Genomic DNA, 13,216 nt, shown 5'->3' on the forward strand with positions numbered 1-13,216 from the left:
ACGATTGAATTTTTAATCGCTCATTAAGCGTGCCACGAGTATTGCTTCGAATATCTAATAAAATTAGCATGGCAACCGATGAATAAGCAGAATGCATTCTTATTTTCATATCTCCCTTTGTCGTAGAGGCAATGGTCATCGCTTAACGTTTCATGTTAATCCATAAAAAGAAATCTAGCGACTACAATGCTCCAAGAACAATGGACATTTAATAAAGCGACTCTCGAATCGGAATGTTATTTAGAGATCTTAAAATTTCTTCTGAGAAAGGTATTCCTCACCGTACCTCGTTAATTTTATGCGCAGTAGAAAATAAAATGCCACATAAAAATACTCGATACTTTAAAATTTCTTTTGAAAATTTCATTATACTTTTCCAATTATATTAATTAATAAAAATATAGTGTACGTGAATATTCGACATTTTATAGTTTAGTAGGCCTTTTGTAAATTTTCTTCTATGAAATATGCTCTTTGCTATAATTTTATTTATTTATTTATTTATATATAATTAACGGGCAGCCCCAATAGTGTACATTTACAGATTTAACCCTTTCGCTACTACGGGTGATTATAGTCACCGGGGACGAGATACTATCCACACACGACGGGTGGGTATAGTTGGATGAATATAGTAGCAATTTTTCGAAGAAAAAAAGAAAAGGAAAAACTGACCATCGCAATAAAGCTTGCAATTTTTGGCGAAGAGAACTAAGAAGAACGGTAGCACATGTGGTCTTAATTTTTTACTCAATTTTTCTGGATATTCCACGCGTTATTGGGCAGTTTTAAATTCGAGATATTAATTAATAACAATCTGTAGAATCTGATTAAATGGCGACTGAGGGTCACCTCTCAAGTGCAAAGGGTTAACCCTTTGAGCGCTGACTGAAATTTCTAATTTTATTCTTATTTTATAAAACTATACAGCGTTCATAGTCCAGATTGAATGGTTGTGTGAGGACCCATATATGCTTTCATAGCGCTCAAAGGGTTAAGATTGGTTCATGATCGTGATCGGTAAAGTCCATTCTGTACCCGGATTTATAAGCTGCAAACCTCAGAAATTTATGTTGAATTTTTTCTATGCTAATTTTATATTTAATAAGATTAGGAGACCATATTGTGGAGGCATATTCAAGACCTGATCTCACGATAGAGCAATAGAGTAGTTTATTTATACAATTTTGTTGTAATACTGTACAAAATGGAGGAAGAATATTATCCAGAGATATTCCATGAGATCAGTCTATAGGAAGAAACTCAGGAAATAAGAAGCATGGTACTACCAAAGCAAATAAAATATTCTCCCAGTAAGAACTCGTGAAAACCATATTTCATACTAACTGTTTAGCCTTTCTCTCCCAATTAGGAGGAAAAAAAGAAAATCGAAGTATCCATGCTAAGTATCTATAGCACACATCTACACTTGTCTAAGAGAAAACATCTCGTGACAGTTACTTTGACACAGCCTGTACAGGTAGCCATTTGGAAGCCAAGACCGTTAATTACGAAGATGAAAGTGTGTACAAACACAGTTCCGCAAATGCTTTCGTTCCAAGTTAGTGTCTTTCGTTTCGTATCCGGCTGGCACCGGTTCCCTTGCCATCTAGAATAATAGTTAAAATCGCATCTCGGTTTCTCGAAAACCGAGTTACCACATTATTCTCAGATGTAGTGCACGCGCTGTACTCCAGCTTATTTTCGTCACATGCTCTCCAGACCTCGATCTATTCGATCATCGTGCTCGAGGATCCCTCGAATAACTTGTCTTCGTGAAAAGTTGATCATTAGGTGGACACGTGATTCGACATACTTTCGATCATTCTTCAAAATCGTCATTTTATCCTTTTTATTTTGAGACCTCTTCGTCTCCATCGATCACTGTGCATTGGAAAGTGTTTACAAAGGTTCTTTTTGGGGGGAAAGAAAATTATAAATGACTGCGGGTTTTTGTGTATTTTAAACAAGTTTTCTTTTTTGTCTTTTTCGTATTTTACCAAATTTTTGTAAAAGAATTCCTTTTTGACGTAGAATGTATATAACAAGAATTAAAAATTATAAATGGCTGTAAGTTTATGTGAATATTATATAATTGGTTTTCTCCTTCTCTATATTATAGCAAATTTTCGTAAAATAATTCATTTTTAATGTAAAATCTATATAACAAAGTAAAAAATTATAAATGACTGTAAGTTTATGTGAATATTATATAATTGGTTTTCTTCTTTTTTATATTTTACCAAATTTTCATAAAAGAATTCCTTTTTGACGTAGAATATATCTAACAAAAATTAAAAATTATAAATGGCCGTAAGTTTATGTGAATATTATATAATTGGTTTTCTCTTTCACCATATTTTACCAAATTTTCATAAAATAATTTCTTTTTAATATAAAGTTTATATAACAAAGTAAGAACTTATAAATGACTGTAAGTTTATGTGAATTTTATATAATTGGTTTTATTCTTTTTCCATATTTTACTATATTTTTATAAAAGAATTTATTTTTGAAGTATAGTATACCCCATTTTTGGAATATACACTTGGATAACTTTTAATCGGTAGAATTCGATATAAAAGATATATTTTGTTTTTTTAAATTATGTATATTTATTTTATAAATATAATAGGAGTATATTTTTTCTCTTTCCAGGTAAATTAACCCTTGGATCGAATCGAGATGCGGACATTTCTGTCGTTGGTACTGGGGTCGAGTCCATTCATTGCGCGATTGAAAACAATAACGGCGTGGTCACTCTTCACCCCATAAATGGAAGCACGGCAGTCGATGGCGTACCAATAAATTCGCCAGTGAGACTCGCTCAAGGTAAGACCTTGACTCAGATACGAATGGCCAAGTACAAATTTTCACAAAGGTGCTACTCAGCCAATTTATTTCTCCAAAATTGAATTTCACGTTTTTGACACGCTAGCGATGTTAAAATTCGTACTTGAGATTTCAATCTACGGTGGACTTCCTCGCGAAATATCGCGCAATTTCGTCCCGTTGCCATTTTACTTTCTAGCCATAAGAGTATTTTAATTTCTATATTTGTGGCTATAAAAATACACCAATTTTTTAATGCATTCTTTTCAATGTGGTATTTCAATAAAATTTTATTAGAGAAGAATATTTTACTTTTTGTACATTATTATATGATATTGTATAATATTATTATTCATTATATTCAGGACAGCAATTGGTGTTTTAAATATTTTCTTGAGAATATTTTCCCATATGTAATTTTATAAGATATTTTACCAGGTTTTGCAAAAGCTATATTTCAAATTTTACTTGTCTATAGAGATATAGATACCTAGATGTTTGGATTGAAAAAATTAATTTCCAAATTCGTTTTCCAAAAAGAAAACCAAAGCTGAAAACGTCTTCAAATGATGTTACATGTAAGCTTAACGTTTCAGGTTGCATGCTGTCGATCGGTAGATCGAACTACATGCGCTTTAATCATCCAGCCGAGGCGAAACAATTGCGTTCAGTACTGCCACACTCGAGAATCTCCATGGCACCCATAAGCTTCTCCTTACCGGACAACCAGCTCCAGGAGAACTATCATCTGGAAAGGAAGCCACCGGTAGCGCCACGAAAATCGCCAAGAAATTCCTGCTCAGACGACGAAATCGGTTTCCTCGGAAAATTAACGAAATTCGAGATGCTGGCGAAGCAAAACAGAAACAACTGCGTTTCTCCAAAAGTATTCCCAGCAGGTGCCATTACCACTAACGTACCTGCCGATCAAATTCTCGGACACTCGAGATCCTCCAGCTTGATCTCCCTAAAAAATGGCAACAACAGTTCGCTGTTACAAAATTTAACAAACCTAGAAAGAAGTCGTTCGAACACACCGTCTTTCAATTCATCATCACCAGCCCATTTCCTCAATTCGTCCTCTCCAGCCACCTGTTTCGCCTCTTCCTCCCCTAACTACTGTAGCGACGAGAGTCGTCAGAGGTCAGATATGAGGACACCCAGTAGGTCCAACACGCCTAACCTTCAGTACCAGAACACGTCGACGCCGAATCATAATCAGATCCAGATGTACTCGACCGCTGAGTCCTACCTGAAAACCTACAAGCCCTATTATCGAGATACCAACAACGAGAACAGCCAGGGTCCCCACAATCTGATGATGTCGAAGAACAACGTGAATCAGGGAGACCTAATGTCGCGAAGCTTCAACTGCCAAAGGGCGAACGACCTAGACGAATTGACTCCAAGGGATTTTGACATGAGCCAAAGCTTGATAGTCACCAAGACCACGACGACAGAGTACCTTCAGTTGGAGAAGTTCGGCTCGAACCCTAACATCTGTAACAGCCCGAACAATGGGAACTTTTGCGGCGGCAGCTTGAGGAATGTGTCCGGGACCCCGGGTTTCGGCTCGAATCCCAATATCAAGAGGATACAGCCGCCCAGTCCAGCGTTCAATCGCAATCCGAAGTACAACGAGCCAAAGAGAGGCTTTGGACGGGTGAAGAGCCCGACTCCTAGCACCGGAAGCGGTTGCTCGCTGGAGGAGCTGAGGGAGAGACAGATTGACGCGGAGAATAAGCGGCGAGAGGCGGAGAACAAGAGGAAACAGGCGCAAGAGGAGAGGCTACGCGAGCAGGAGGTCGAGAGGCAGGAGAAAATGAGGCTCGAGGAGATCCTTGCCATGTGCGCCGAGTACGAGAGGCAGAGCACTGTGGAGAAGCCGAGGCAACCTAACAGGTGAATGGGTTATTTGCATGCGAGAAGGTTGGAGCTTGACACGCAGCGTTTGCCGTCCTCTTTTGATACGTCGTCCACGATTGTAGTTGCGTTGTGTAGTGTACGTTGTGTAGGAACCTCAGGCCTGTCCAGTTTTTCCTATTCTATTTTTATGCAAGAGTACTCGTGTATTTTGGTTGGAGGTAAATAGGAAGTTGAGTGATTAAATTCTCCTTGAGAGATTGTATATTTTCCTCGTCCTGTGGCGGAATTATTTTCTTAATTTTATAAGTCTTCTCGTAAACTGTGATTGATTGTCGTTTGCATAAAATTATTTGCTTTTATAAGTTGCTGGTGAATTTGTAGGAATTATACAAAGTAAAAATGAATTTAAACGTCCTGTTAAAGTATTTATATTATAATATGAGACAAATGATCATTATTTATAAGTATCTGGTGTTTTTAAACAAATATTATATTGATATCTTTTTGGCAATGATAGCCGACTATAAAATGCAGCTTTGAGTATATTCCTGTTATATCCACTTTTAGTTTGGACGAGTGAAAAAATTATCAACTGTAGAGATATAAATATAATATTTAATAATAAGATATATGAAAGTTATATCAAAATATAGACAAATTTTTAATTTCATGCTTTAAATTAAATTATGTAGAAAAGTATATTAAATCGCAATACTTTAATTTTGCTCTTTTACATAAGATGATGTCTAGAAAAAGCAATTTTATTACACTTATCTAAAAACAGACGAGAGAAAATAATTTATAAATACACTGATCTTTATTTCACCACAAAAATAATTATGTACTTCAGAATAGCAATCTTATAGATATAGTAGATAACTTCAGAGTTCAATATATCCATACTGGAATTATGGATATAATTGAAGTATAATAGAGAAAAATTTAATAATTATGCAACTAGCTCGAACCTTAAAATTCCTAATATTTTTATTTCCCTGCACAGGATCAAAACGAATGGCTCGCTACCACGAGACAAACGACTTGGCTACAATTCACCCTTCGACAGCCCGAAGAGTCCATCGAAGAACCAACCGCACTTTTCCTTCGACACTGCCAAACAGTCAAACTCAGCGTCATACGAGAACGTCTGCGTGCAAAATTCGAAAGTCGTATTCCAAAACGGCAACTCACCCAATAACCGTCGAAACCAAACGACAAATCATCCGGAGAACCAAACTGTGAACATGCAGGATCACTCGCAATCGATCACGCCAAACAACAATAACAATAGCCAACCAACGATGTGGCCAAACGTTCTTGGCAACGGGGAACATAGCTTTTCAGGCTCGATCTCGCAAGCTCGTAGCTCTGGTTACGAGAATACGATGATCGAGGGTTCGATGTACAACAACAACAGTGGCAGTTACACACAGCTAATCGACCCAACGAAGGATACCTACGGAACGATCCAGCTAAATGGGACGAGGATCAATGGGCAACAGAATAAGCATTCTCGAAACTACGACAGTTCGATGAACGGGAATGTGAGTCTGTACGAGAACGTGGTGATCAACTCAGTGCAGAACAACAATCAAAACAATCATTCCATGCCAAAGAAAAATGGCCAGCTGTCAAACTCCTGCGACATGATAGAGAACAAGCTGGCTATATCAAACGACGACCTTCTAGAGGCTATCGAGCAGCTTTCCATGCTTTCCAAATCCAAAGAAATTTGCACGATTCCCAAGAAGAACAATTCTGAGAAGGACAACGCGAAATCGAACGAGGCTAAGGCTGACAAAGAGAGGAAGGAGCTGGAACAGGAAGACAGAAAGAAGTATATAGAGTTCCTCCAGAATGAGAAGCTGCATATCCTTAGTAATATGGATGCATTGAAGAGGAGCGTGGCTGACATTGAGATCCAGGAAGAGGAGATTAGCAGGGAGGTTGGTGATATGACTTCACCTTTCTGTACTGGATGATAGACAACGGATTCTATGTTAGATTTAGAGTAGTAGACAACGAATATTGTTAGGAGACCTTAATATTTTCCGCGATACTAGGTTATATCGAAAAGCGAGAGTGATTTTAAGCTCAGAGATGGGAATGCATTCGATGGTAAGGATAATCGACAAGTCGAATCTTATCCTCTTATCTGAGTCTGTCTTCGAGTTAAATTTTATTTACCTTTCTGCAGTTCACGATAAGGCTCTACCTTTCGTGTCTCGTACGAGACTGTTCAGTCGTGTTTGACCATTCGTGCATCGAGCATTTCCAAATACTAGATTCTAAACGGTAGAAACGAATAAACATGAAAAATCTCGTTCCCCTGTTTTCTAAGATCAGATTTCTTGAACAGAATTTAGAGCAGGTTATTATAGGATCAATACTGTTGTTTCTTCCACGGTATGTCTCGAGTTTTATTAATTTTCTAACCGTGTTTGAACTTTTGTTTTGTGTAACAGCTCGAATTAGAGAAAGCACTGCTGTCTGCAGAGTACGAATCGGAGTCGTTGAAGCTTAGTCAGGACGAGGGTGAGAAGATAAAGGTACAGATGCGGATAAACGAACTCGAGAGACAGATGGCCGAGGATAACATAAGCCAGGCGAATTTACAAGCGGAAGCGAAGCAGAGAGTGCAAAGGGCCCAGCATGCTTGCAGTCGTTTGGAGGAAGAGCTGGCGATTTGCACGGACGAAGCCATGCAACAGGATATCGGCGAGAAGCTTATGGCTCAACAAGACGTCCTCGAGTCGGAAAGAAAGGCTTTTGAGGATTTGGAATTCCATCATCTCGAAGAGGAGGCCAGCAAACTGGCGACCAGGGAAGAATTACAAAGGTAATACTATTTTGTGCACGGTTATACTGTTAAATCCCAACAAATCCTTGTTGGCTCTGCATTCTGGTCTTCATATATCATTTTATAATCATTTTTGTCAGTGTAATTTGACACGCACATACAAATAACTTTTTGGATTTAATTTTGGGAGTTTAGTATTGAAAATATTTGTAATTATAATATTTTGGAGAAGTTGTATTTATTTTTAATACATATATATGTATGATTACCAAAATTATTTGGGTATAAGAAATAGCTTTGAAAAATTTTCTTAATTATATTGTATTAATTTTACATATATTTTTCTTATAATTCTTTTTTTCCAAACCCACTTTTTTTGATTAGCTTCTCTTTATGAAGAATAATCCAGGATGCAGAGAAAGAGATTGTGTATGAACTTTGTCGAGTGTAATATGAATTGTAATATATTAAAGCATATTGGTTACGTAGTAATGCAATGTTCAACGTAAATTTTACAATCTAAATACTTGTTCCAGATACTTAAGTGAACTGACGACCAAGATAGAAACCAGGAAGGCTCGGTTGAGCCACTTGGAATCTCAGAGATCTGAAGCGAAAAGCACTGCGACTAAAGATGCAAGAAGCCTCGAAAGACAGAAGTTGACGCATTTGAAACGGTTGGAAGAAGTTAGTAAATTTCGAATATAGATCATATATAGTCTGTATTTGATATTTAATATTTGCCATTTTCCTGATTATTGTATGATCGTGTTTATCTTATCGCTATAGGGTCGAAACCGAGTTAGAGCGATCAACGATGAACTGACAAAGTTGGCGCAAAATTCTTGCGAGAACAGCGACGAGAAACGATCTCCGAGCAGGGAAGACTTCGACAGGATCTCCAGGGTCACCACTGACTCTCCCATTGTAAACAATCAGGGCAGCTTGGGAAGGAAGACTATAGAATCCCTCAAGGAAATTGAGAGAAATCGACAGCTTCATTTAGCGAAACAAGGTATATATTATCAGAGATTTTTATGTTAATGTGTTAAATAAATATTATATAGTTGTCTTCTATCTCTATGTACTGTACTAGTTAAAATATTTTATTTTCCTTGTAATGTTTATAAATTAATTTTAGAAAGTTCCACGTCATGCTGAAAAATATAATACATTTTTTATATATAATAGAATTTGCATAATTAGTTTATACGTATCGTGGTATGAAGAAGAAAATCGCGGATTTAGGATATGCGTCTTATAGACGATGTTCCATCAGAGTAGATGGAATTACTGTTCATAGCAGCTGTGTAGATCGTCGGCGCGATCAGTTGGTGTAATTGCACCAGGACTCTTGCCGGAATCGCAAGCTAGGATCGCTCGGATTTATCGGCTGTTACGCAATGCCGTCAATTTTGTTAATTCATTGCTGCGAAGCTAAGGCTGGAATGCAGATAGAGCTGTTTCGCTGCGGAGGTGCACGAGAGAAACTCGTTTTGTTGGAAACACGCGGCTTTTCGAGTGATCTGGATCGAGGAAACGCGAGTTTACCTAGTGCTGTAAAATGATAGAGTTTTTTTTCGTTACTAAATTGTTCTTTTATTCTTTCGATCATTTATTAGGATTTTTATTGTTAATTTTCTAACAGATTTCAGATTACTCGAATTATTTTATTTTTTACTAACTTCTTATTTATAAAAACAGTTTTTAATATATATGACTTTATCTGATACTGTGAGATAATAGTTTTTTTTCATTATTGAATTGATTTTTTATTCTTTGGGTCATTTATTAGAATTTTTACTGTTATTTTTCTTGCAGATTTCAAGTTACTCGTATTATTTTATTATTTATTTAATTTTTTATTTCGTCAGAGTGAAATCAAAAAAGAAAGCCTTGGAGGTTAATGTATTTTGCTATTTTCCTATATATTTTGAAAAACTCTTTAGAAGTTAATAAGGATTTTTTAAATATTTTTTAAAGTTAATGTGGTGGTGCATATATGCTTTTCTATATTCTTCTATGTTTTGGAAGCAATTCTTAAAGAATAATATATTTAAAAAATTGTAATAGATATAGGGACGTCAGAATAAAAATTTAATAGCTTTCCAAATTGCTGAAAGTATGTTTCATAATTAAATAAAACGTTCTTCATGAATCTCTAGAGCTTCACCCTAAATATACACACAAATATGTATATTAGATCCCAACGGAATACAGTATTAATTGAAGTACTCACCTGTATTTACATACAATATTTCAATCCAAATACTATAATCCATTAGGATAAAAGAAATATTATCCAATCCGTTTGATTCACTAGAATAAAGAAAAAATGTTCATTAAGCACCAAGAAAGTATTCCACTAAATCGAAAAAGAAACTAAAACCTCTTCACCCTATATTTACGCAACTATCGCGATAAAGCGTGCGATAAAAATTCACGCAACTTGCCTGGTATAGTAAATCTTCCTCCAAAAGACCCCTACGACTCATCATTCTCCATCTTCATCTGTAGAATTCAAAATATTTACATTTCGAAGACCAACGATGCCAGATAACGCAGCGAGGAGAATAAGAAGAGGGAGAAATAAATAAAAAGAAATAAATAAGGAAAAAGGGGTACCAACGTTCAGATCGAAACGCATGCTATGATCCACAGAGTAGGCGAGTACTTGCCCCTCGTCTCGAGGTATATTTTGAACGTTCCGTGGCGGAAGCTTTTCCAAAAAGACCGAAAATGTGCGAGAGTGCACGACCGCACCAAACCGCTAAATATAAACGGCCAGTCCTTTGTAGAATGCACGACTATTTACCCGCTGTTCCCGCGGTGTGGCGCGCACGTCGACCTAGAGTTATTTCGCGCTAATGATCCAGCCGGCCCTTTCACGAGGGGTTATATCCTGGGAAAAGGAGCGTGTGCGTTCGTTTTTTTTCGCCTTCTTTCGACTCCTTTCGGCTTTGTTCGTGCCCGGTCGCTGTGTCTCGGTCTACCCTCGAACACGCTCGATTACTCGTACGAAAAGGGATACGAGATCAGACGAAGGTAAACCGTCTTTTACTGTCTTCGACACCGCTTTCGCGTAATTCGTTTCGAACTATAAACAATCGAGTTGGCTCGTTTGATCGAATTGCATAAGAAGGAAGTTTTCACGCGGATGTATTATTAGAGACAGGATGGATGTGCAGTTATTTGAAAGTTGTTTGGATTCGAGTTCCCTTAATGCGAATTTGCAAGAATATTTCTAGGATGTTATTGATCTTTTTGTTGTTCATTTTTGTGGAGTAATTTAGTGTGGTTTTTTACAGAATGGAATTCTGTTAGTGTAGTCAGCGTCATATATGAATTTTTATATATTGTATTTTCATATGTAGAATTATTTTTTCCAATTTTTGTTTTCCCTAGTGAGTTTCCCCTCTTGCCTCTTACTTAATTTTTCGTGCTCTCTGGATGTTTCCATTCAGATGAATTTTTTATACATCTTGAACGTATTCTCTTGAGATGTAAGAAATTAAATTTCATCGAATTTTTTATGGTGATTCTTAATAAATTATCGAATACACTAAATGTAAAAGTGAAATTTGTGTAATAATTACACTGGAAGAAAAAATATTGTTATTCTTGATTTCTGACTTTTATCCAAGAGATTTGTAAGAAATAACGTGTGTTTGAATTATTTAGCATTATTAATAGAGTACTCAGCTAAAATTGGAGTTGCTTGAGTGGCTTGGATGAAAATGGGTCATGAATTTCTAAACTTCTCCATAGAGACTAGCCATGGTTATATATTTTTTAAAAATGATTTTACATTGTGATATACAGGGTGGAACATTAACGTGATCACCTTAGTTATTTTCAATTAATTATTAGAAAATAAAGAATTATTTTGTCGTAAATAATAAAATATCGACGATAAGATAACATTTAATTATTTTATTAAAAACAGAAAAATTTAATTTGGCGAAAATAAAAGAAATAATTACGTTAAGCAGTCCACCCTGTACATAAAAATAATTATGTAATTGAACAAATAATTTCTTTCATCTTTTCTTTTGGCTAAGTATTCAGAATCTTTTCGTAAAAGATTGTGAAATTGAAATAAATTTAGATAGTGCTATATTAAAATGTTAAATTTTGATTTCCTATTTTTGTTTCATAAGTATAGTTTTGTGTCTTTACATACAGTCAAATATAATGTATGAAAGAGGATACAAACATAATGTGGAATTTGAGAAACTACCTTGAAATTTTTAATAGGAATATTACATATCAATTGTATAACATTTTTGAGATATATTTATAATAATTTCTTTAATTTAATCTGCACGAATTTGCAAATAAATATCCACACGAGACTTCAAAAGTTAATAAACAAATTTCCAATCTTTCTCTTGAGTATATACAGCTCTCCAATTTCTAAATATACATAATATTTGACTTTCATCCAAGTATCTAAATATTCAAACAATATCTACACAAACGTTTTCCAAATATACTACTTCATTCATATTCCATATCTTCAACGTCATCTAAACAAAATGGAACTAAATTTACCCACTACTACACATCCCCTAATCCTCTTACTCCCACTCTCACAATAAACACACATCGTTAATCTCTGTTAATCTCTATCACCCGAAAAATCGTAAAAGCGAATTGAAATAGCACCTAAATAAAATTTCAACAAAATCATTAAACCAGTGACGTCACAGTCCAAGTATTCACCCGGCTAATTATGTTTTCCTTGATCTTTTCTCCCACGTCATTTCTTCGTTTCAACAAAAAACCAATTAACCACGTCCCGGCAAGTAATTCATAACATCCTTATGCGTTGGCTAATTGACCAATCAGGCCTGGTCCACCATTGAACTTCTTCGACTTCCTTCGTTTAACGCGTTAAACCGCTCTAACCCCATAATGCATCGTTGGGCGAACGAAATCGCGATGTGGCCATCCACGTGCACAACTATCCGGCTAATACGTAACAACGAATTCCATTTATCGATGGAATATCGCGAGGAGATAGAGGTATACTAGGTCTGCTACCGTAATCCACGCTAAATAGCGATTTCGAGATAGCCCCGATCGGACTTGCTCGTGGGAAGCTTTTGGGATTTCCGTTAATGCTTTAATGCACGTGAAAGCTACCATTTCTCGATAAATACGGTACTCGCGAAATCTCTAAAATCTCGGAAATTTCTGGAATCTCTGAAATCCCTGAAATGCTCAGTTGGGCTACTCTGCTTGAAGGGTTTTGGGAAACGAAGATTCGTCGATTCGTTAAATTGCAGGCAAGAATAGTTCGAGTAGTGTGCATCTGTGAGTGAATGCTTGTAAAATGGACGATTCTTTCTTTATTTTTGTAATATGGTATTTTTGGTATTTTGGTAAAGTATACTCGATTATTATTGGCTAATGATTTGATAATTGCGAAATATATAAAATTTTATTAAATTAATAATTATATACCTATTACCATATAACTTAATATATGCAGAAAAATTAATAACTATATAGATACATATCCTTACAATAATACTGTAACAGTATAATTCTTATAATAATATTTGTACTTATATTTTATTATTTATTGTACTGTAAGCACAAATAATTATATATTCGTATAGTAATATATATGCGGAAAAATAAATAATTATATAGTTATATATCTTTACAATTATACTGTAACAGTATAATTCTTATAATAATATCTATATT

General features: G+C 35.6%; 1 protein-coding gene across 1 annotated transcript in view; it reads left to right on the forward strand.

Moving 5' to 3' along the window:
* LOC108552094 (pleckstrin homology-like domain family B member 2) overlaps nucleotides 1–13,216 on the forward strand; it is a 125,472-nt gene that overhangs the window by 56,346 nt on the left and 55,910 nt on the right. Inside the window, exons 3-8 of the mRNA XM_017906498.1 lie at nucleotides 2,659–2,832; nucleotides 3,429–4,734; nucleotides 5,702–6,644; nucleotides 7,164–7,537; nucleotides 8,035–8,185; nucleotides 8,288–8,513. Coding sequence (XP_017761987.1) covers nucleotides 2,659–2,832; nucleotides 3,429–4,734; nucleotides 5,702–6,644; nucleotides 7,164–7,537; nucleotides 8,035–8,185; nucleotides 8,288–8,513 — 3,174 coding nt within the window. The remainder of the gene's footprint in view (nucleotides 1–2,658; nucleotides 2,833–3,428; nucleotides 4,735–5,701; nucleotides 6,645–7,163; nucleotides 7,538–8,034; nucleotides 8,186–8,287; nucleotides 8,514–13,216) is intronic.

Source organism: Eufriesea mexicana, unplaced genomic scaffold (genome assembly GCF_001483705.2).
Source record: "Eufriesea mexicana isolate 0111107269 unplaced genomic scaffold, ASM148370v2 scaffold4744748577, whole genome shotgun sequence".
Classification (NCBI taxonomy): domain Eukaryota; kingdom Metazoa; phylum Arthropoda; class Insecta; order Hymenoptera; family Apidae; genus Eufriesea; species Eufriesea mexicana.